The 26,671-nt window shown below is 39.8% G+C and overlaps 1 protein-coding gene across 1 annotated transcript; it reads left to right on the plus strand.

The window, feature by feature from the left end:
* The first annotated feature begins 16,890 nt into the window (after window positions 1–16,890).
* Window positions 16,891–19,989, plus strand: oprd1b (opioid receptor, delta 1b). Its single transcript, XM_062422318.1, has 3 exons — window positions 16,891–17,141; window positions 18,881–19,236; window positions 19,460–19,989. Exons 1-3 carry the CDS (start codon window positions 16,891–16,893, stop codon window positions 19,987–19,989), a joined length of 1,137 nt encoding a protein of 378 aa, XP_062278302.1.
* Window positions 19,990–26,671: the final 6,682 nt, after the last annotated feature.

Below are 26,671 nucleotides of genomic sequence, written 5' to 3' on the forward strand. Positions count from 1 at the left end.
AATCAAAGACATGCTACCATGTAAAACTCAGTGTAGATGTTACAGGCTCTTTTGAAAACATGTGTGCCAATCCATCACTGTCAGTCATGTGCAGGGACCGTCCAATCAGATAACTCCATCAGCTTGAAAACAACCAGACCTCAGGAATGAAACTGACTGTCAGTCAGGATGAATTTATTTCACTGTACAGCACAGCTTTTTGGCATAATTACATCTCAGCTCGAGGAAAAGCAGGCTCTGCTGGAAAATTTCAATGTCAGGGCATGTTTTAATTGCAGGTTAAATAGCCTACTGTATAAAACAAGCAACTTTGTCTTGAAAAGCTTGATTGTGAAAGCTGAGTCTCTTTGACTGTGTGAATACATTCATACCAGTTGTGATCATCTGGCTAACATGGCTCACACTGTTTATATTCCTAAAAGCTTGTTGCCTTATCAACTAGTGTGCTCTCTTTCGTGTCTGCAGTGTTATGATGAGTCTGTAACCTCTCAGCAGTCCTGTCGTGCTGCATGCAGTCTCTCTATAAATGGAAATAAATGAGACTTGGTAGGCATGCAGTATCCCTTCTGTATAACGTAATCAGCCAGGCGATTAAATGCACCAAACAGTCCACCCTGTGACTACAAATTTGCTAAAAGTTTGATTGGACACATTGTAATTTACACACTACACTACTGTAAAGAAGAGAGTTACTTGCAGTTAAAGTAAGACGACTGTCAGCTGCAATCTCCTGTTTTAATTCTGATAAATGAGGCTTAGAATTGTTGTGCTAACAGCACTGGGCACCATTATAACATTTCCATCCTGATAGTTCAGCCTGTTCCAGGCACTTTGACTGGGAGCTCAAATGAACAAATCGTTCTGTAAAAGTCAAATGTCCGTAAATGGGATCGGCCAAAGTGTATTGCAGGTTCTCGCTGTTTCATCTTTCAACAGTGTTTGTGTTAATATGGTTGTTGATGCCAAAAGTCAATGTTAACTGGGGAACAGGAGTGCAAGTTGTTTTCACTGCAGATTCAGTATTTTTTTTGACAAAAAGCAACATGGAGCAAAGCCTGCCGTGTACTTTAAAAAAAGAAAAGAAATTGTGACTTCTTTTTACTTCCAGTTTGAAGAAACCATTCAATATAGCAAGTGCTTGTGATGGCAGATACCTCACTGTAATCTTATGAATTCCTTGCCTCTTAATGCACCTTAAAAGCAGTGATGTCATGCCAACCTGCTGCACAGAAACATTATCTCCCTATGAAACTTTTCAATTTAGAACATCTGCTGCCTCCGAAGCAGCCAAACTGTCTTTGCCCTTTGAAATTGTGCCATCCCCGCACTCCAGCAACCTGCAGGTGTCTTTGAACCTCTGTGACCATCTCATCCTCTGAAAGCACTGTGATGCTCTCAGGTAATCTTCTTTCAGATATAATGACCCTTTCAAATGGTGGGCCACTACTAAAAAAATGGCATTACATAATTTGCATTCCTCATCTGAATTATTAGTCTTTTACTGCAGAAGTAAGACAAAATCCACACCTTGCTCAAGCTTTCAATCAATATTTTTAAGTGGTAGTAATAGAGGATTTCAATCACTTTGACGCTTAATGTTTGGAGCCCTCTTTCATAACTGAGAGTGGGCATGAAATGTTAAATGTTCACCTTTACTCCTGAGGTTAAGACTTTTTAAATTGCACCGAGGAAAATGCATCTATCACTGGAGCCGACTGTTTCATAAGTCTCCTGCCTTTTGCTCTCAGATAAGGGTTTTTCTGTGTTGCTGCTTTTGCTCATGAGTGGTGGTATGAAATGCATTTGATGTGGAGAGCTGATGTTGAGAGAACTCGGATGAATATTCCTACCCTCCTATATACACCTGTGTCTTCTGCTTCAGAATGTATTTATTTAGTGAATGCAAAATTCCAGAGGCAAGCAATTTTCTTCTCATCTGCTGTATGGAGGGTAAATAATCCAAAAGCCTAAGTACTGTGGAGGGCGAACGTAAACCTGAGCTATAGCTGTTGAGAACTGACCAATGTTTTTTGAGGAGACTGTTGTCAAGAGTTTTTGAATGGGGTGTTTGTTCAGTATATCCTTACACTCACAGATGTCTATTCAGGCTGGAAGTGAACAGCTGCTGGTCTGAAGATGTCTGATAAGCAGGTGGGGAGAGTCTTTGGCATTTTGAAACAAGTTTTGTGTTCCTGGAATTTGCCAGATGTTTGGAACAAGTTTTGTTTGTCAGGACTGGGAACCAGGAGAGCACTGGATATAATATGCTTGGTTGCATACTGCTGCGTGAATGACCTGGACCAGATTGGGGCACAGTGGTCTGCTAGAGAGCATTTAAGGACAAGCTGCAGGACTCCATTTGGATTCTGCAAGGTTGTGTCTGGACTTCGCTGTAACTGGCATTCATTTCAGGGCTGTCTTACATGAAAGAGTCCTAAAATGACTTAAAGTAATTATTAATTTGATTATGTGAAATAGAGAGAGCATAGATTCTGCTAAATTAACTTTATGTTGTTTGTTTTCGCCACTGAAGCCACTTGAGTTGAAATTAAATATCTTTTCAGCTTAGAAAACACATTTGTTATCTGTCTGCTTTCTCTGTGCAGGTAGGATGTGAGAAAAAACTCATTTCCACCTCATCAATAAGATCTGAGCCTCCAGGCAAGCTGTCTGTAGCAGTATCAGACGGAAGTGTGCAAGATGCAGAACTTAAAGGGCCAGTTCACTTAAAATCAAAAATACATATTTTTGCAAATCATGAGTAGATGCACGTTTGAGTCTGCACAGTGAGATGGTTGTTGGGTGTAGTTCATTAGGAAGAAAATAGTAAATAGTACCTACATGAACTGCTCACAGCAAGGTCTGTGGCTTATCTTTTGTAACTGGATCTTGTTTTCTGTTAAGAGACATTGCTGTTGAGTTCTTCAAATGTATTGTTTTGGCACTTAGAGCACCACAATCTGAGTGCCAACCAGTTCACTTATTATATAAGTGAGAAAGTTGATTTGAAGTTGAGCGACCCAAGTAAAATGGAAAATATGTATTTTTGATTTTTGGAGTGAACTGTCCCTTTAAACCGTTAATACAAAGAAGAATTGAAACACAATCAGCCACTGTCCGAAGGGAACATATAAAAATCAAAGCATTCAGCAGACTTGCAGGAAAGCAAGGAGACAGTGAGAAAGACAAAACATGAGCATTATCGATAAATCAATAAAAAGTGAAGTGAATTACAGGATGCAATAAGCAGGACAACACAGTTAGTCTGTAGAGATGTGGGTTAATTAAATGAGTAAAGTATAGCTGGGTAAACCAACAGGACTAAGAGTCTACAGTCATGGTGCAGCAAGCTAACTCGCCCACAATGACAGCATTAATATTATGATATTTACACAGTGATCGTCATTTATTTTTACTTATTTCTAATTGCTTACAGTGATGTTTAAGGTGAACACTTTAAGAATATCAAATGAGAGATGATATTAAGTCAACCTGTCAGTAAAGTCATCTTTCAGCTGTTTTGTTCAAAACTTAAATCAGACGAACAAATAAAAACAACTTTCATATGAATATGCAAATGCTGGTGAATAATGCCCAAAATGTCATGTCCATTTCAGATAGTCCTTTTCAAAACCATTATAGTGTGTAATGAGGCCTAAGCTATTCTCATGGAAATGTTGCTCTCTGCTCCTCGTCTGTCGGAAATTATTCAACAAGCCTTTTAGAGCCTTGAGAGGGTGAAAAACTGAGACAGCAGCGTCCAGAGCTGCTGTCTCAACTGGAGCGCGGAGAAGGATACAAGGTCAATAAATATTAGATGTATTTCGATTTCAAAAGTTGAAGCTTGTTCATAGAACTTGCCTCTACCTGATGAGTTCATCCTTCCTTTTGTGTCTTACTCCTTTTATCTTGTTCTCTGAGAAAATTAATTGCAACAGTTTTTGAATTTGTAATATTGCTGTGATAGTGGACTTAAGGGTCAGGGGATATGCAGTACAAGTAAGAAGTCCACAATAACGTCAATAAATGATTCCTGAAGGTGTATGTGATTGGTACAATAATAATATCTGATTTCTTGAGAAGCTCAGAACATCAATCCACAATCCTACTTTTCTTTATCTGCCGTCAGATTTATGATGGATCAGAATCCTTGGTAAGTCTGCTCCACATTTCACAGGAGAATGCCTAACTTTCAATGTAATATGGTTTCTGATACAATTACTATTACAGTATAGTTAGTGCCACCACTCCTCTTGGCGAAACAGTGGTGATACAACCTTGTTATAGCTCCATCCCTATGATCAGATGACGCCTTTATTGAGCCAGAGAAGCTGTGATCTGTTTGGAGGTCGATTACAGCCTGATGGCTCCTGGGAAAACACTGTTCCTTGCTTGCTGTCCTCTGTTATTGCTTTGACTACAGTTACAGGGAAACTGGAGCCAGGGTTAGAGCAGCTCGTGTTCATCTCACTTCTGTTGTCTTGGCTGACTACTCTCATTGCTGTGAGATCTCTGGCTAACAACACCCCTGTCTCTCAACAAGGATCTAATGAGCACTCTGGTTTGCAGCCGGCCGGCCCCCATTTAATGCTTTGCCTCCAACAATTATCAATTCCCTGTTTTTAAATTGCGCTTTCACCCAAACATTTCTTTCACTGCCTTGCTTCAATGGTGGCCTTTTCTACAAATATAATGTACATGTTTCCTCTATAACCTTCTCTATATCGTCAATGTTTCCTTATTTTATGCAGTTTATACAGGATTATTATTCATCACAGGCATCTCCTCATCTTTAAAGTTGTGGTGGTCTTTGTTGGTGGTAAATGTATTGTTTCCTAGAAATAATTATTTACTATTAATAATAACAACTTTTTTTTAATCAAGTCTCCTAAAACAACAGTGAGGTATCCAAATGAACCTTTTTCTTGCTATAATCATTCCTCCTGTTCATACTGGGTGTTAGAAGATCCCTTCTTAATGCACTTTCGACGGAAGTGATGGGGGACAAAATATATTGTTTTGTGAAAAAATATATTTAAAATTTTATTCATAGCTAATCTGCGGCATCAGGTGTCCAAATTTGTCAAACCAAGTCGATAGCTTTCAAAGTTGCACCCTTTTTGGTGCCAAATTCCGTGTTTTTGTGATGATCCTTCCAATGCAGTTGAACAGGAAAACAGCCCATCAAAACACAACGAGGGAATATGTGAGATTGGTTTGACTAACTCAGGCATTTGAAGCCTCATATTATACTCTGGACTGTGGATTTTAATTGCTATTAATTGAAATGCAAGCACATTTGGAGGGAATCTTCTAATGGTCAGTATGAACAGGAAGGATGATTACAGTGAACAAAATATATTTCAGTGTTCATGTGGGCACCTGACCTGAAACACTGTGAAATGTTTATCCTTGCTGCAATATTTTTTCCTCCCACATGTTTTGCTGTTAACATTGTTGAGATAGAATATATAGTTTTGGTATCTCTTCTCTATCATGTCAGTTTGATGCTGCAACAACCCAGTTTCTCCACACTCATCTTAAAAGATTTATCTCATCATATCTTATCTCATGTTTATTGCCTTGGGAGGTTATGTCAATCCTAGATTTGCACAAACTCAATCATATAATTCCCTCTCCTCTTCAGAGTTTAACACAGCTATATGTCACTCCAGTCCTGGGAATTGCTTTCTGCATCAGACATTCATCCCCAACTCTCGCTTTTCAAAGCTTGAAGACCCTTCGGTCATAATCCTACAGATTCTCTAAATGAGAGGCAGACGACTCTTGAACCAGTCCTGCAATTCATAGTTCAAAGTGATCTTAAAAAGTGGTTGAATAATTGAAGTGGGCTAATGCTTTGTTGGTACTGAGCACTTAAGACAGAGACAGAATGGGACGGCTGCCAAACCTGTGCAACAGCACCTGTCAGTACACTACCTGGTAGCAGATGAGCAATGAGCCAATAGATCTTCAAGTTATTGCCTGGTCAGTCTTAATAGGGAGACATTGTTAAGCCTGAATGGCGCCATGGCCTTTAGACAGCCTCAAATGTCACAGTACATCAGAAGCGTACTCAAATGCTATCATCCAGCGACAGTCATAAACAGGGACCTGAAGCCTTCTGCATTAAGAATGAGGGTCTGGGTAGCATTAATTATCAATAAGAAATCTCTAAGTATACTATATTTGTAAAAAATGGCCTTCAAACTCCACCCTCCCTATCTCCTTTTCCTTTAGCCTGTATCTTTTTCTACTCTTCTGCTTTCTTGACATTTGTCACCTTCAAGAATCCTCCTGACTGCTTAAATTCCCACAGCCTGGTTTTAACTCATTAGTTGGTTTCATTCGATCACGGGAGTAAGCGGTGGCTCCATTTTACCTCTGTCTTCCTCTTTTCTTACACCTGGGAATTGTGTTAACATAATGTATATGTAGAGGAGCTGCAGTAGCACCCTGTCAGATCCTGCTGCCATCATTATCAATGCTACACTATCTTTTAATTATTATCTCAGTTTACTCTTTTTTAATGACACATTATAGTCAGTATAACCACATTATAATCAATAAATTGATTCCAGAAAAATTGATTCAAGTTAGTCCTGCCATTTCCCCAGTGACACCAATGTCAAAATAACCTTCTTGTCTATTGACTGCTTTTGTTCTATTATCTATTTTATCCTTTGTACATCAGGAGGACAGTGCCTGACTGTTTGACCTCTTACGTTCTGGAGAAGAGCTGCAAAGCATATGGATAAAAATTTCATAAGAATAAGAACCCTAATTATCACTTATCAAAACATATTTTGATGAGTGATTATAAAATCCTTACCCAAAAGCTATTCTTATTTATTCTTTCCTTTATTATTGTTTTAAAAGCAAAGTCTTCTGGGCTACAAAGAACTTTTTACTGCCATCATTTTGTTGGAAGCTCACAGTTGGATTTAAGTAAAACTGTAGTTTCCATTTCTTCATCATCAATATTCTGTGTCCTTGTTGGCTGATGTAAACATCCCAATCGGGTGTGTGTCAGCAGCCTCCAGGTCTCACGGTGAGGACCGTGGACCTCCCAGAGGATCGTGTATGGCATAGAAATGGTCTCCTCTGCTCTCTTAGTAGGAATTCATATGAAAATTAGGCTGCTGTTTCCTTGACAACCCCGTTTGACCAAATTCAATTTTTTTCTGTTTCGTCACACTCATCACTGAGGTCCTCTAACTTGCACCTTCCATTCTCAGTCTGTGTAAATTGACTTTTTTATCTCTCTCTTTTATCTCTTTTTTAAATATCTGCTCTCAAAATCCTCATTATTACTTCATATTGTTTATTCTTTCAGACTTGTGTCATCATGTAACGCGTCCAGTCCATCTTCCTGTTAATCAGCTGAATATTCGATTGGTTTCCTCAGCTGTCTTGACTTTCACTCCTCTAGTAGATGTAGGCAAATTGATCTGTTGGCTGTGGACACTCCATAACCTCAGTACTTAACCTAAGGTTAAAGTACTGTGAGGTTAAGTTCTACTTAACCAGATCCATGTCTTCTTCAAAGTCAAAGTTAGTGCTGTTGCATGGCATCAGGGAATTCAAATCCATTTTCACTCTTTCAGCATGTTTCTTTTTAACAAGTCACAGGGAGCGCTGATGATCATCTGCCACTCCAACAGCATGTGTATAATTAGATGTGATCTGTGCCTCTCCGCAGTGTTACATAAACCATTTACCCCCTTTGTTTTCTCATGTGAGTAGCAATTTTTAAACTGTTTAACTAATAGCTGTGTTTGTGCAAGTGTGTGTGGGTGTGCATTTCCGTGTGTGTTTGAGAGTCAGCAGCCAATACCGCTGCTCTCTGGTATGTCATACTCCATCTCATTTCACACCTTTCTAACATCCACCCACATATTGCACCTTCACTATGAATTAGTGCAGATATCTGGTGACCCTGAAGAAGATTGTGCAGTGACCATAACAATAATAAGGACAGCTGCTGTGTCAGTGAGATGAAACTGTGGTCTGTCATAGGCTACTTTTGAGGACAAATTTAAAACTTAAATCAGTTAATTTAATTTGTACCAAGAACTATACTACACAACAAAAAGTACCAATAATTACAAAGACAGTTAACTAATTAGACTAAACAACCAGTTCAAGCCAGTCTAAAACAAGTTTGACCTTTTCAAACCAGATCAATCTCTAACACATCAGAGTTTCCGTCAGCCGTCTCTCTCAAAAAGTCATAAGCATAATTTTTCATTTCACTTAGTGTATTCACTTACACAATTTCTTTTTCAATTTTCAAGAATGTGAATATTGACTTGCTGCATTGTCATACTGCTCTGCTCACTAATTCCTTTCACGACAACATTGGACCATATATAACTGGCATCCATTGAAAAAACAAAGCTAACAGTATGACAAGATATGAATTGGCTTTTCATGGGTCACGGAGAGGAGCTGTGCCATCACACATAGCATTCTGTGGACGACAGCGATGACTAAGATAAAATGAAATAAGATAAACCATTAATCCCCAGAGGGAAATTCAGGTGTCATAGCAGCAACAGCAATGAGAATTAAATGCAGGGGAGGTCCAGGTAAAAGTAAGAGTCCAGAACAAAACCAAGATAATAAGTGTGAGGAAATATTTGTATTCCCCAGGTCATTCTCTGGTCATTTTCTATCCTGGATGCAGTAGGTCATGAACTGTCTCTTTCAAAGCCATTCATCTCTCTGTCTACTGAGGTTTGCTGGGGTATTCAGCCATTTTGATAATGCTGGCTGTATTCTATGGTAACCAAGGTCAGGTTGGAGGTATGCTGTGCTTTGTGTAGACCGTCACACTGACATTATGCAGAATAACCTTATTTGGACAGATAATAAGGGTAAGGATTGGGTGAAGGGTTTCAATACTCTTGTCCTGAAGTAGACCACAGAAATGAGCGTTGCACAGAGTTGCACTTGTACTTTAACTCTGTTTTCCTTGATCGAACTCCAATACATTTTCCTGCATCAGACATCCCAGTCTCCTGACAAGTTTCCACTTTGGGTTAACCAGCTCTCAGCAATTCCTTGACAATAAGGATAGATATCTGCACTGGATCTCTGAACGAGAGAACATATTTACAGTCCATCAATAAATACCCTCAGTTAATCAATAGATATAAATGTACACATAAGAATATGAATATATAATGAATTAGTATATGAGTCCATGTGTAGGTGTGACAGAGTCTATGCATGGTAAAAGTCTAAAGTAAGTAACAGTGCAGGTCTGAAAGTTGATATGGGGGTCAAACCTTGATTGTGGAGCTTGATGGCTGGCTCATCATAGAGGGGATGGAAGAGGTTCTCATGATACTGTCCAGTTTGCTCCTCCTCCCTCAGCAACCACCTCCAGATTGTCCAGTTCAGTTTAAACTACAGAGCTAGCGTTTCTCACTAGCTTGTTCAGTTTGTTGGCATCCATTGTGTCGATGCTACCTCCAACGTATCACAGCATAGGAGAGGACACTGGCTACTACAGACTAGTAAAACATTTGTAGCAGCCTGTTGAAGGACCCGAACCTCATCAGGAAGAGCAGCTTGCTTTGTCCTTTCCTTAAAGTGCATCAGTGTTGTCAGTCCAGTCCAGTTTATTGTTCATGTGTGCTCTCAGGAACTTGTAGGTGTCCACCAAGTCCACCTCCTCCCCTCGGATGGTGATGGGAGTTGGGGGCCTCTTCTTGCTCCACTGGTAGTCCACCACGAGCTCCCTGGTCTTCCCAATGTTGAGCTAGATGATTGTTGTCACACCACCCTAAGAAGCTCTGTATTCTTCTTCGTTGTCATCCGTGATGCAGCTGACAATGGAGGAGTTGGAGAAGGAGAACTCTGTATTCATTAAGTGACTGACACTGCATGTGTATTAGAGTAACACACATTCTCAATTAACGCATGCTGTCTCTATCTTGTCATATATACATTTTGCTGCCTACCCCCCACCAGATGGAAAATCAGAAACTAAAAATCGCTGGTGCATAACTAATTGTCGGCTGAAACTGCTGAACCTCTGCCTGTTATTGTCAAATACCGCTGTGAAAGAAAAAAACAAAACAAAACATGAAAATAACATCTTGAGAAGGAGACTGTGAGATTTTAACTTGGCAGCTATAGGTACTGTGTGAAAATATCTGTCAATCACAGCTATCATGCCTGGGGAGGTCCTCTGTTTGAAAGTATTGGCACTGCAATCAAGGAAAACTCTTCACAGCTTACATTAAGAATAATTTATTACCTCACTAATGATGTTAAGAAAAAAACAAAACTAAATGGATTTGGCAAGCATCAGTAACTTTGCAATCAGAGGCACTGGCGCCACAAGTGTTGTCTGAAGTGATAAACTATTAGTGTGACTAATTAATTTCTTATAAACCATTCAACCAACTCTAAATAAATCCTAAATTTATAAAATGCGTGTGTGAAAGGAGCCAAAGATATTATTTCATGAGGAGTATACATTTTTAGTGCATCAGTCAGGTCCTAGGTCTGGATTCATCCTGTGCACATTTGTAAACAAAACCACATCACAAATCACAGAAATCTCAACCTCTCCGAGGACGCTGTAGCACTACACAAATAACAATATTCCAATTTCCTCTAAGTGATTGCCCAGTTGTGCAGACAACTCATAGTTTACAGACTCATAAAAGCCTAAGTGTCTATTTTCGTGGTTGCCCATTTAAAATGTTACACTCTATCCAGCCCTTTCCCTGTCTCAAAAACACAGCAACATCATGCAGAGCAAATAGAAGAAAAAGATGAGAATGTAGCAGAAATATGTGTGAATTTTATCCTCAATAAAAATCTGGATGTAACCACTCTTCACTTCAAGCATCATACATACAGTTTTATTTATTTTTAATACCCTGATCTGAAAGAAAGAAAAACACTTTCACAAGATGTAAACATGCTGCATTTCTCAAGCTTGGAGATGCTTTAAAAAATTTTGTTTTGATGGGTTTCTCAAGTAAAAGGAACTAAATATCTTGTGTGTGATACAAATCTGCAAGCTACAGCTTTCTCTTCTCTGTTCTGTACCACACTTGCATTAAACCACAGCAGGAAGCCTGGGACATTCGACATGATCATTGTCACGTTTTACAAAGGAAATCAGTTGTGTTTATTTGCTGACAAAATAAAACTGGAGCTGGTGCAACAACATGATGTTTCACAGCCTGTGTTCTTATGTGTTCTGCGAGCCTCTGTCGCAAAAGCAGTTAATGGCTGTGCTCTGTTGACACTGCCCACACACTCACAACTCATTTGCCACAAAGAGACACCCTATTAGGGTTAACAACATTTTGACTTCATCACAGTGTCCAAAATTAATCAGGTTGCTGGTTGTGTGAATGCAAGACAGCCTGCTGTTTTCTCCTGCTCCACTCTTTACCCTGTAATGGCTGACTCTTATTCTCTTTCTCTGGTTTTGCTCCTCATTCAGTCAAAAGCATTGGAAATATTGATCATACATACAGTAGAGATATGTCCTGTGCATTCATGGTGGTCTGTCCCTTTGGGATTACTGCTGATTGCCCTGAAGATCACTAAATATGGTGTCAGGTTGCCAGATTTGGTCTTGTATTTTGTCTGTTTTAGTGCTAGTAAATCCAGTGTCCTACAGAACAGCATCACATCAATAACAGTGAAAGATCAACCTCACTCAGCTATTGATCCATGTCTCACTGCTACAGTGAAGACTTGACATCTAATGACTACATAACATAAAATAACTCGAATTCCAGTGTTTTACAGTGACTAATAATAGTCCCTGCATGTGAATGAGTCAGAACATGAGTACACACATAAAGGCTGGACAGGGCAGACTAATATATAATGTACGTGGCCTGCTGTGTGATTATAAGATAGTGATGAGATGTGACAGCCAGGCAGAAGTTCAGTCCTCCTCTGTGCTTCTGACAGCAGGAGAACACACAGGTACATTAAAATATTAGCAAAGCTTCAGCAAATGTGTTTTCTTGTAGTTTTTCATCCTATCTAATGCTGTCTGCACACAAAGATGCTGGCGACGTGGTGTTATACCCAGCTCGTTTGAGAGCATAACAAAGCAGGGAGGACCACACGGCAAGAGCCCAAATTAAAGAAGCAATTCATTAAAGTTAACAAATGTAATCAAACAAGAGTTTTAAAGTCAAAAATAACATGAACCAATGCTACTTTTAACACAATCAAAAAACAAAACCAAAACCAAGAATGAAGTGCCTGAAAGGCACCAGCCTTCCAGGAGGGCCAGAGAGTGAGAGAGAGAGAGACATCTTGAACTTCCCCGGTTTAAGAAGGCTCTCGACAGGTGACCTCAATCACTTGATGAGGGGGAGGGACCAGACCATCTAGGGAGGAGAAAAAACAGGAGAGTAGAAGGCAAGGCAGACTAACCCCTTTACTATGGGAGGCCTAGGGCCGTCACAGTGGACGCATAAAATATATTGTTTGTATCCTTTTTTGACCTTTCGAGAAGTTGGGAAGTGTACCAGCTCAAGTTTTAAGTTTCAAGTTTATTTCATTTATATAGCACTATAAAGCAAACATAATTTGCACCAAAGTGCTTCACAAAGACGGAAAATATATAAAAGCATGAAAGGCTCAACATTAAGATAAACAAAATTTAAACACAAGTGTAAAAACCCTAAGAAATAAGATAACAAGTAAAACACATTAAACACAGTTAAAAGCCAGAGAATAAAAGTGAGTCTTTAAATCCTTTTAAAAAATATCAACAGACTCAGCCTGTCTAATGGCCCTGTCCTCAGACTTTTTTCTCTGTGAGCGGAGCACTGCCAACATGCTGAGGTGGGAGGATCTGAGGGGTCTGTTGGTGTTGTAGGGAGTGAAAAGTTCTGAGATATACGCGGGGGCGAGACCATGGAGGGATTTGTAAACAATTAGTAGAATTTTTCAATGATATCCTGTAGTGAACCGGGAGCCAATGTAAGGATGCGAGGATGGTGGTCTCGTTACCAGTGGTCTCGTTTTTTTTTGGATCTTGTTAGTAACCGGGCTGCAGCGTTTTGGACAAGTTGTAGGCAGGAAATGGTAGATTGAGGGTGTCATGGTAAAGAGAGTTGCAATAATCCAGTCTGGATGATATTAATGTAAGGATTGCTCTTTCAAGGTCGGAGGGTGTGAGGAAATGCCTGATTGAGTTGGAAAAAGAAATGCTGTAGTGTGAAAAATATTGCAACTTGATAGCAGAGAAAAAAACACATAACTGTCGCAACATATAAAATATAGGATGACTAGAAGTACAACAAGTATCAATCAAATGAGAATAATACAGTATGTCAGTGAGTTAAAGAGGATTTATTAAGACTAAATTGCTATCAGCTGGTACGAATCCTCTTTTCTTCTGTGATCATTTAAAAATCAAGCATGTATCATCATCTCTCCATCTGTATGCAAAACCCAACAGCACATTAAATTGTCTTTGTTCTGTGTTCCCTACCATCAATGTGATGGGTTCGGAGAGGCAGCGTAATGCTTCCCAAGGTTTCCATTGGGCTGATGAGTGATGCGAGTAATCATGCTGCCTGTACAGACTAATCATGAGTGATTCTCCCAGAGGGGGGGAAAGCAGTCATAACACAACAAAAGCAGCAACAACAGCATTTTGTTCATGTTGGTTACTGTACAGTCAGACCTATTTCTCGTTATCTTAAAACACAATTTCAGGTTTTCAAAACTGTCTACAGAGATGGCTTATCATATACACTCAAACCTCCCTTTCACATTCTGCTGCCATTACAGAGAGCACCTATACTCTGCACTCATACATTATATTATTTTTAGTCCTTCTCATTTGGGAGCAGATGGTCCTCTACTGTAACCCTGTGTATCATCATTGCACCGGCAGCAGTAGCAGGGACCATACTTTTTTCTCGCTCTGTTATATCTAAATTGAAACTTAGTGAATGTACTTTCTGAACTGCTGTGTAAGTCATTTCATGCTGACGTGTAAGTTGTCCCACTTATGCCCACAATATGCTATCTTCTATTATATTTTTCTGCATTTTCATTATCATGGATTATGCATAATATGAGTCCATTATGGATGTATGATTCACACACGATGGTTATTCATTACTAATTCACTTTAATAAAGATTATAATCTTCATTCAGTTTAACTGAAAGATCAGAAAAAAACTTTCCTGATGACTCAGTCTGCGCACTGGATCGACATTATTCTTTTCTCTGTTAAGTGGTAGTCAGCATACAGTGATCTCAATAATCCAAGTCAATCGACCCTGAAGACCAGAGCCAGATGCATCTTGTACCGAAAATGTTAGCTTAACGACAACCAACACTGATGTTACAGTGCTGCTGTGAGCACAAACCCACCACCATCGACAATGCAGGACAAGCAGACAGAAGAAGCTGGAGATGGGCTAACAGCTCAGCAGCTCAACCTCTCTGTGTCTTACTTGTGCTGATAAACTATCACATATAGTACATCACTCTGCAGAGTACACTGTGCCCTGCTTTGCTGTATTGTATTGTATTGTGTTTCTGGCCACCAGCATTCACCGGGTGGCCAGAAACACAACTAGTAATTATAATTGCTTTGTAACTACTGTAAAATAAGTAACTGTTGCTAATAAGTGTGCCATCAACTTAGAAGGTTACGATATACTAAAGTATGTCAGTGTTGTGTAAACAACTTATTTCCACTGCCCCCAGGTGGCCAAAAAACCCCAGGTAAAACAAGTTTAAATGACACTCTGTCTATCATATTTTTGATGAGTCCTTGTCCGCAAGATTTTGACCTGATGATGGAACTAGAGGAAAAGTTTTGTGTGTGTGAGGGGGTCACTGACGTTATTACAATTTATTGTAAGGGGAATATGAATGTGTTTACCAAATTTCATGGCAATCCATCCTAGTTACGAGACATTTGACTCTAAACAATAAATTAAGTGAACCTTATGGCAGTAATAGAAGAAAAGTCAGGGAATCACAAAAGTCAAGGATTCAACAAAATTTAGTGCCAATCCATCTAGTAGATATTAACATATTTCTTTGTTTATGTAAAAACTTTGACCCGTTGAAAGCCCAGGACAAGTCAAAGGATCATCAAAGTCATGAGGATTTATTCTCTGGCGAATGTGGATATCTGTAGCAAATTTTAATCAATTTCAACCCATAGTTATGGGTTATTTCAGTCTGGATCAAAGTGGTGGCCCAACTGTCCCTACAGACATGCCACTAACATGGTAAAAACCTGACCAGCACATCATTGTAGGAATTATTCACACTTGTGGGTGGCCAGAAAGCTGAACAGAAGCTTTAAACAAACATCCATAATGAGCACACTAAAGTCCCAAAATGAGCCAGATAATTTTAAGTACTGCTCTTCATCTTAGGAAGACACGCATGATCTATCTTTAAATGGAACAGTAAAGAAGGAGGCATCAGAGCTTTTGTTCTGCACACTGGCCCATTATTCAGACTGTTCCCTGCTTTGTGCTGCACTGATATTGGCTGCTTAAAGGCGGATTTAGTAAAGGTCACTTTGCAGAGTGCATTAAGACTGCTGCAGTCATGAGCACCACAGTCATATCTACAGGAGGATTTTCGTTTTTGTGTGTTCAAATAAAAAATTACGCCTGTGAAAACTGCAGACTGCACATTTGCACATGCATGCGCCAATGTCAGCAGACACGATCATTATCATCATCATCATCATGTTCCTAATGCTTTCTGATGTTTCAGTAATAGGCTGCTCACAAAACCCAGCTACAGATACATTGGTGCCTTGATGGAAATGATAAAAAGCAACACCTGCTTGGCATCAAAAGTCAAATGTTTGTATAATTAAAGATTTACATAACATGTGTCAGCTGAACAGGTCAAATCAGCTGAATTTGATGCTAAAAAAAAACACCTGATATAATGGAACCGTTTGATCCAGGGGTGAGACCTGCCCCAGAATCATTAAGAGACAGCAGACACCTGAAAATAATTTAATCTAGTTGAACATGAGCAGCATTGATTCAATATTGACCTAAAGCAAATACAGAGCTCTCAAATGAATGTGCCTTCATGTCTCTACGCCTACATCAATGCGCTTGTACATACAGATATAATTGACACCAACACAATTACTCAGGCAGCCAAAGCATTACAGGACCATTTCCAAGGTTCCTTTCAAAATCCTCAGTCTTGACTGCTTCTATAGGCTATCAAAACCATCTTAAATATTTCATCACCCTTGCTACTGGCAGGTAATTGCATCACTCCTTATGGTTTAATAAGGTAATTTCATGGACGTGACTGCCTGGTGATCCAGTCCTCTAATAGAGCTCCACTAACAGAGGCCGTAGGACATGGAGAGTGGGAGAAGAAGTACCTCAGGGTATGAAGGAATCGATAAGAGGAAAGGCTCAATAAAGAAATTTCCATTTGAACTAAAGAGAAATTTTTGGACTGGTTTAGACGCGTTTGATAAACTGCTGTGTGGCAAGTGGAAAAAGAGGCAGTTGTTTTGGATTACAGTCAATAAGGATCATTTAAAAAAGCATTGTTATATGATCGATCTAATCAAAGTTCTTTGAAAAATGGTTTTCCTGTAGGCAGGGTGAGAATTGGATTAAGAAAACAGTCTTATCACATCTTGCTTTGTGCGCTTTGCCAAAGGGAGCGCGGAGACGCACCAAACACACAAACGAGAGCGAGAGAGAGAGAGAGAGAGAGAGAGAGCGCAAACCTCCTCTGGGCGCCTCATTACTCAATTGCCATCCAGTTTTCTGTCGTGCGCTCCTGTGTGCCTGCTTCGGACCTGGGAAAATCTCTGACTTCCCCGCGCACTGGGGGGGAAAAAAATCTCACCAGAATTTTTAGAAATGGAGTTCACCACTCTTCCTCCCGACGCTGTTGGAGATTTTACGGAGCGCTACTCGGTCTCAGTAACTCCTTTCAATGTTACATTTTCTGATGATTCTCAGCTTGTGCCTTCAAGTAGCAACGACACCATCAGGGCTGCGACCAGGGACACAACAAGTCTCATCATCGCCGTTTGTATCACGGCTCTCTACTCTCTTATCTGCGTGGTGGGACTGTTAGGGAACGTGCTTGTGATGTACGGGGTGGTCAGGTAAGAAGTGAACCGTGAACTGATTAGGAGAAGCAATAAAGCAGTGAAAAGGAACAGACCATTTTGATTGTGTCTAAGTTTCTATTCACAAATATACTCTGAAACTGGCTAGATGATGATCAGTGAGAAGCCACTCAAACATTTATGTATGAGGTGATTATATAAAAATATCATAGTGATATCATCAAGGATGTTTCAGATTGCCTTAAAGTAGCATACAGACGTCATACTATATTTAATATTGCATAAGAGTAATTTATAATTACCTTATATACCTATAATACAAGGTATATAAAAAATACATTTTCACTGCTATATATTTTGATGGTCCTTTGAAAGTGCCCACAATTTGTGTGTCTGTGAGCCACTTTCTAACACACCCACACACAAACACACAAACACTTTTGTCTATATATCCTTGTGAGGATACTCATTGACATAATGCACTATCTTGCCCTTTACCCTCAAATTAACCAACAAAACTCTTACCCTGAACCTAAACCTTAACCTTAAAACCAGGTGTGAACCCTCAAATTGCCCTTTGAAGTCTTGCCGAGCCAAAATGTCTTGATGTTTAAACTGAAAGTGGGTCCCTCAAAGATAGAAGGACAGACACACACACACACACACACACACACACACACACACACACACACACACACACACACACACACACACACACACACAAGAGGGAGGGAGGGAGGGAGGACAGTGTGATTTGCCACTTAGTGATGAAATTACCTCATTGCACCAGTTATTCCTCTCAGTATTGATGGTTGTAAACTCTGATTAATTTACAAGGGAAATAAGGAGCATAGTGAACCCCGATGCTAGCAAATCAAAAGCAGAGACTTCATGTTTTGATGATTTTGATGATTCATGGTTGGGCCTCCAGCGTCAATTATCACATTGAATTTTGAAGTGCTTCTTTGTGTGAAAGATGAAATATGGGTCTCTGTACTTTTGTTTTTCATTTTCAGAATAATCAAACAAAGTTAATAAAAGAGACAATGTGCCCACTCTGGTAGGACTAACAACAAAGCAATGACTTCCTGAGTGAAATCAGTGCATGCTGTATAATGTAATAAATCTCTTTATGCGGGGCGGGGATTAAGATAAAAGGTAAGACATCACTTTGTCTTCCTCATCCCTTTAGAGCCTGTTGCTGTGTGGAGCCCAGCCTTTAGAAATACAATTTAATTAAATGGGAGCAATTTCTGTCATACTGTGGACTTAATGTGGAGGAATCTGTGTTTAAACAGCCAGCTATCTGTTCAGCTGCATGCAGACAAGTGTGGTCACTGTATTTAAAAAAAAAAAAGGAGATGTTTTGAAGGACGTTTGAGCTGGAATGGACTCATTATGTAGAAGCGTAGTTTAATGTCTTTAAAGTGGTTTACAGTCTCTTCGGTAGAGCAAAGAAGCTCTCGTATTTAGTATTTTTAGTGCTATAAAATCATTATACATCTGAAAAGCATTTTTAATAATTTTTTTTCTACGGGAAATAGCAGATCATTGGATTGCAAAAGGAAATGGATTGGATCAAACAATAAATTGGTTTCTAACCTTGAAACGTCTTAATGGAAATCGTGAGTCAACCACACAAGGCGCTTTCTTTGCAACACAGAAGTAGGCTGACCTTGAAAAAAATTGAATCACTGTCTAACAATCTAACAGCAATTTCTGCCAGCTGTGAGCCGCAATCAATTAAGAGCACTGAGTGCTTTTCTTTCAACCAGATACACCAAGATGAAGACCGCCACCAACATCTACATCTTCAACTTGGCTCTCGCCGACGCTCTCGCCACCAGCACCCTCCCCTTCCAGAGCGCCAATTATCTGATGAGCACATGGCCCTTCGGGGAGCTGTTGTGTAAAGTGGTCCTCGCCATCGACTACTACAACATGTTCACCAGCATCTTCACACTCACCATGATGAGCGTGGACCGTTACATTGCGGTTTGTCATCCTGTGAGGGCACTGGACTTCCGCACGCCTGCCAAAGCCAAGCTCATCAACGTCTGCATCTGGATCCTCTCTTCTGCTGTGGGAGTCCCTGTGATGATCATGGCAGTAACCACAGTGACAAAAGAAGGTGAGGGAATTTTATTGTTGCATAAAAATACTGGAAATTACCTTCGTTGCAGAGAAATTTTACTTATCTGTGCAGGATTTTATCACCTTTAGTGACAGGTGCTTCTGCTAATTTCAGGGAGTGATCATGTTGTAAAAGAGAACACATTTGAGCTGGGTTATTAACTTAAATTAGCTTCTCCACATGGCCCTCGATTAAACTCCCAATTGTTTTAACTCTTCAGGCAACACAACCTGCGGACTCCGATTTCCTCAACCTGACTGGTACTGGGACACAGTGATGAAAATCTGCGTGTTCGTCTTGGCCTTCGTGGTGCCCGTCCTGGTCATCACCATCTGCTACGGTTTGATGATCCTGCGGCTGAAGAGCGTCCGCCTTCTCTCTGGCTCCAAAGAGAAGGACAGGAACATGCGGCGGATCACCCGTATGGTCCTGGTGGTGGTGGCAGCCTTCATCATCTGCTGGACTCCCATCCACATCTTTATCATCGTCAAGACCATTGTGCATATTGACCGTAAGAACCTCCTGGTGACGGCAAGCTGGCACCTGTGCATTGCCTTGGGTTACACCAACAGCAGCCTCAACCCCGTGCTGTATGCCTTCTTGGATGAGAACTTCAAGAGGTGCTTCAGGGATTTCTGCTTGCCATACCGCTCCCGCATGGAGCAGAACAGCTTCTCCAGAGCACGCAATAGTACGAGGCAGCCTGCATCTGTTTGTGCTCTGGCAACAACAGGGACGCCGCCCGCCTGACTAGGCATGGATCAGTGGGGGGGGGGGACAGTCCAGGATGACCTCCAGACTGAGGTCACACAGGTCTCCACCACTGGAGTTTGAGTTTGCAGATGAAGGCTTTTGACCTACCATCAACGTAAATGATAGATTGTCTTTTTGGTTTCATGTAATGAAACTCTTGTTTATTTTTTCAGTATTTGAGACACAATTGTTCAAACAGTCTTACAGGTTGATCACAAAAATGCCTGCGTGTGCCTGTGAAAGTATGTTCTCCTGTTAAAGCACATACATAATGAACCCACACACAAACAGTGCCAGTATTTGGACAGTGATGTTTTTTTTCACTGATCTGGCTCCACTAGCACAATAAAATAATAAATAGGAGTTTCAAATTGTAATGGTCATGTTTAAGAGGGTTTGCAGATGTTCACCTCCATATTAGGCCAGCAGTGCTCTTTGTATACACAGTCCCACATTGATCAGATTGTCAGATAGAACAATGATCCTTAACACACAGACAAGGCCACCAAGGAGTATTTGTATGGCCAAATGGTGGCCAATGTATGATTGGCCAAGTAAGTCACCTGACCTTAATCCAGCAGATCAGTGTTTCTCTTGATGAAGACCAGATTTACTGAAAACATCCCCCATTGCAGCAAGAAGTGACGTTGGCTGTTGTGCAAATATGACTGTCTGCAACAGAAAATTAAACATGAAGGCTTTATGTAGTTTATGTTATTCTGAGTAATGGCTTTTTTGTTTCCTGAAATCTGATGGCTATAATTCCTGCACTGCTATGTTTGTCAGTGTTTCACTTCCTATGAACTGGAGTACAGAGTCAACACACTTTGTGACTGCACTGTACAACTAGACTTTTAAAATTATTGTCGCTCAGCCTCATTGGGGAGTTAATGAGAATCCAATAATGTGAATGTTTAGCTGAGGCTATATTTTTCATTGTGATATTTAAATTAGAGGATGTAACCAATCTCATGCTCGTTCTTGAGATGGTAAGAGGAGAAATAATTACAGACAAAGGACGCTGACATAATTAAGAACAATTTAAAGTAGGTGAAACTTGATATGACCACAGCAACAAGTCTCTATGTATTCCCACTTCTATCCATATATGATACTTAATGAAAGATTCTTGTGAAAGACAGCCATAATGTGAAAATAACAAGCAGAGATGATTTGGAGCATATATTCACCATGAACATCAGTGTCGAGCTGACTCATTGTTTCCACTCCTCAAGCAGTTAGGCTGCTCAGTGTTTTTTTGTTGTTTTTTTGTTGTACAACCAAAACTTTCAGCTAACATTACATCGAGGAGCTGGAGGGGAAAGTGGTGCTGCTTTTCCAAATCATAGCAAGGTGACTGAATGACCTCAAACTGGCAAAGCCTGAATTTGATCAAATGCATCAGTAAGCAATGAGAAGCTTCCTGGACTTATTACAGTTCATTTACAATTTCCCACTGATGATCGTTGGACACTCGCAGGAGGAAATTTTGCAAGCAGGAAACATTTTTTGCACATTTTGAGGGGAACTGCCTTTCTATGGCAGTGTGGTTTTGTTTATAAGGTATCTTTATATCAAGTGTAAAAAAAAAATTCTGTAGGAGCATATGAAGTGAAAATGTGATTTTGTTTTCATGTGCTGTCAAGCTGTTGTACAATTAAGCTTCACTTGTAACTAATTAGTAAAATCAAATGTTATATAACTATTAGACTAAAAGCTATACATGTTAAGTGAAGCATTTAAAGCCTTAAAAATGGTTATTGTCTCCTGTCTGGATTAACTCTAACTCTTAGTATAGCCATTACTGTTAGAACAGCATTTATAAATGTTTTCTGCAGTGTGCAGTCTTCAACATGCTCAGCTGAATGAAAATATGTACCGTAACGCCTTATTCAGCATTAGGTTTAGTTGTTACGACAGAAAGTGATTTGTTTCGTAGACAAAAGTGCTTTAAGATTTTTCACATTTTGTGTTTCAGCATACGTATATAAACTACCTGATTGTATAGGTGTAATAGCTGCTTTTAAAATCTTTTAATTCAGCCGTCATATAAAATAGCATAAGTTGTATTTTGTGCTTTTTTGGAAGTATTGTACATACTACTCTCAGTTTTATTCTAAAATATTTAGTTTTCTGTGGTCATTACTCTGAGTTTTTGTTGTTGACACTTAATCTCTTTGTAAATGCCACTGGAACCTCATGGGAGTTACACACGTAATTAGGTGGGGCGATCAAGTATGGATTACTGATTGGGCCAATTGGACAGAGCCCAGGGGCCTCTGACCTTTAGGAGGACCAGCATCGGCTGTAGCAAGCGTAAAGCCCCGGTCAATCACAGGGGTGAATATGACACATCTAAATGGTGCATGGAAATGTGACTGGATAAATGAAATCACAATGTGAAATAAGTCAAGGATGATATTGGGGTCTTTGGCCACTGGATGGAGAATTAACCTTATAGTATATCAATGAAAGGATAAGGCTGGTGATATTATATATTTATGTCATTGTCAACAAATCCTATGAAAAGGCTGAAAACAAAAATGTGTTAGTCTGTCTCTTAATACTTTCCATGTTCTACAGCCTGACAAGATGTCCTGAAGATGTAAATCTTTAAAATACAGGTCATAAATATGTACTCTCATTTATTTAAAAACAGCATTTTGGTTTTCTTTCTTAAAACTGAGTTGTTGTTTTGTTTTTGTTTTTTTAAAATAAATGTTACTCAAACAGGAATAAATAGTGTATCAGTTAGGAACTATTTTCAATGGCAGATTTGGTGCTTTACAGGAGAGTCTTAATGGGACTGACTCAAAATAAACTACAGTTTCCATGAATAGTTATGAAAGATAAGTGCGTCTAACTGACATGTTTTTAATAGTTTTGGGAGAACAATGCGCCTCTATAACACAGAGGAATATCAGTAGGATCAGTTCATTGTTCACATTGATTTTTTTATCCTTTAATAGTTAAAAATAACATAGGTTAAAATCCCTGGTTAACTCAATTCAAACTGACCCTATCGTCACACAAGTTTTTGTCTAGCAGCTACGACCTTTCTTGGAGAATAAAGGAATAAAATAAACTACTGAAGTATGTTTTCAAAAGAATTTTCATTGAATGTAACTCATGCAGTTAACACTTAAATGTTACATACTTACTGTAAACCCCAGCGAGGCCCCAAGAGGACACACACGTGTCAAAAATCACACATTCTTTGGTATTTTTGTCCATGAATTATATGTTCAAACTAACTTTTATTAGGGCTGAAGTCATTATGTCTTGAAAGACTGATGATGTCTCAGAGAATAGAAACCTTGATTAAAAGTTATCAGTCTGCCAGATTTCTCGTTCAGACCCTTGAAGATATCACTCAAATAGCTGGGCTGAGGGATATTTTAGACTTTAGAATAAGGGACAAGACATCATAGTGCTTCCACTGAGCTGAGCAGTGACATTTGTGATGGGTGTGCGGGGGTGAGGGGAGGCAGGCTGTGCTGAAGATTTCTTCTTTGCTATGCTGCCTATGAAATATATACTGTATGTCTCTACCTATATGTTCAATGTGCGAAAGACAGATGAAAAAATGAATAATGAATAATTTAGTCAGACACCACGAGCCGGCTTCTGCCTTGACTAGACTGTAATAGGCCTTTTTAAAATGTGAAAACCGAAGTGCTTTGTTCAACATGGCAGTCAGATCTGTGGCACTGCTGTCATCTCTGAAAACGTTGCTGTAATTGTGACTTTTGAAAGCTATCTTCGGGTTGTTTGGAGCACCTGTATACACACGCACAGGTTTTTATTTTTTAATTTTTTTAAAAAAATTTGCCATCAAAGTTTATAGTTATGCACACAGAGATACTGTGGGTCAGTTCCAGAGTAATTAAATGCTTTCATCTTGTAATGATTGCTTGTGCGCTCAAACAAATTAACAGAGCGACACCAGAACAGAGAGGGTATCTCGTAGAAGCGTTCATAACAACTCTCACTTTGGCAAAGTCAGTATTCCCTGGTTACCATCAAAAGCTCAGAGCATCCAATAGTTTTGAAGATTTTTCTTTCCTTTTCATCAGGATGACACTAGTTATGTGACTTCTGGGAGACTGTGAAGGAATCTGCAGAGTGTGGGCAAGGTTGATACTCCTCAGTTCACTGTGAAAACAGATTTATTGTCAGCCTGATGTAATACAACAATATTGTTTGGCTGTTTGGACAGAAGCATGACTTGACCCCCGTTATGCCTTTCAGCCGAACATTTTTCAGGGTAACATGTTCAGGCATCTCTACAGTGGACACACCTACATACTGACAAGTGAGGCTTTTCAAACAACATCTTGGCTGACAGGGCACAGCAAGTCAGTGCTAAGTCAAAAAAACAAATGTGCATTTTAAAGGATAAGGCTACGAGTTTCTGTATTTTTCTTATTGTCAACAAATGCGTAGAACCAAACCAACAGTATTGTGCTTGTATCCAAAACCTGATATATCGTATTCCTTGCTATGTTTACTCTTTGGAGCCGTTTCTAAATGAACTATTTCAACCATTGCCTTAAGGGACCAAGGAACTCTTGGTCTTATCTTTTGAGATGAACAAAAACTACAATACACTGAAAATTGTATCAGTTATTGAGATAATGATTATGCAGAGATTCTTGTAATGGATTTGGCCTTCTGCTTTGTGTGATACTGTGGATGCCTGCTGTAAGACAGATCAGACCTCGTAGTTGCCTGAAGTGTTTACATAGTGCCAGAAGGGCAGAAATCTCTATGCTGTTTTACTGGATGTTTCATAAGGCTGCAAATTCTCGGGTATTCCCTGCTGGGTAGTTGAGACAGGGATTCAAACTGGGTGCCATCTGCCAGCTGAGAGTCATTAGAATCTGTTCTGGCAAACCCACTTCCTTCACAGGATCCAACCCTTTGCATCAGCTACACATCAGATATTCTGTTTCACAATTTTGCTGCCTTCCATAAAAGTGATCTATATGAACATAGCTTCACAGGTGATCACATCACACATATATGTAATTATCATAGAATCAATATGACACGTAAACTCTTGCAAATAACAAGAAAGGTCCATTAAAAGGGATGAGTCACCTGCCTTGTCACTTCATTAACAGGCTCTTTGTCATCTGGTCAACATAACAGATCGGCAAATGTGCATCTGTTTGAGAGATTGGCCCCTCTCTAGCTTTTAGCTTCCGCACAGCTATGGGTCCTCCGCTGAGGGGCTCACAAGAAGCCCTCAGCCCACTGGATGAGGAATCCAATCTATCAAGGCAATCTCCAGTAATTACAAGTATGGTCCGCAAGCGATAGAGTACCAGCAGCTTAACAGCAAGACACATTCATTTACTAATAATACCCTATTTTGTTTCCTGTGTGCGCACACACACACACACACACACACACACACACACACACACACACACACACACACACACACACACACACACAACACACACACACACACACACACACACACACACACACACACACACACACACACACACACACACACACACACACACACACACACACACACAGAAATGCATGTTTTCCATTCTCTCATTAGAGCTTTCAGGAAGCTGACGACAAACATCTACTCTGCCATGGCAACGGTTGATTACCTCATACATTTACATCTTCATACAACACTTAATGCATCAATAACCTCCAGTGGGCATTTGCTGTTGTTGTTGCTTTGGTGCTTCAACTGAGCGGCAGCACTTCATGCTTTATGTAAAGCCAGATCCGAAGCTTTTTATTGCAGAATATACATAGTAAAGTCATAGACCAAGTGATAGCATTGACCAGGATAATGTCCTTTCTTAATGATCACATCTGACCAACATTTCTGAGAAGTTTGTAAAGATGTGATGTGAGGAGCTTACCTTGTGAGGCAGCTAGTCTCATGAAATCACACGAGAATACTTCAAGGTGCATTCATGTTCGAATCACTGGTGGTTTAGACCAATCAGCATTGTGAATCCAGCTGCCTCACAAGGTAATACGGTTATCAACAGTGATAGACAGATGATCCCATCACCTGCCAAGTATTTTTTGGCAGTACCTGACCTTTTTCCAAACAGTTCATTGATGGCATCTCAGATGGTTCTGTGTAACAAACCATCTGGCAAGGTCAGATTAATGATGAGCCTCCATATAGTGTATGTTATTTCCCACTGGAACTGCACTGTCTTCAAAGTATTTTCTGACCTATAAGATGGGGGAAAAAGAATGGGTTGTGTACCACCCACACACATATGTTGTCTTAAGTCACTTTTGGGGACATTACATAGCCTTACATTAATTTCCTGGAGATCTAACCTAACCCTAAATGTAACCACTACTTTCCTAAACCTAAACCTAACCCTTACTTGAACCTGAACCACTGACCCAAAAGTCATCTTTTTGCCAATTGGGGACACAGCTTTTGTCACTGACTGGACAAGCAAGTACCCAGTTAACTGGTTTGCACAGATATTCTTGTTAGGACATTAGCCTAACCCAAAGCCTAACCATAACCAACTCATGCCTCACTCTAACCTCACATTAACCTTGAACCAAAAATGTACCCCAAAATTTTGTGATTTACATTATGGGGACTTGCTTTTGTCCCCAAAAGGGAGGCGAGTCCCAACAAGTGACTGTGACTGCTGCAAGTCCCCAC

Source organism: Scomber scombrus, chromosome 7 (assembly GCF_963691925.1).
Source record: "Scomber scombrus chromosome 7, fScoSco1.1, whole genome shotgun sequence".
Classification (NCBI taxonomy): Eukaryota; Metazoa; Chordata; class Actinopteri; order Scombriformes; family Scombridae; genus Scomber; species Scomber scombrus.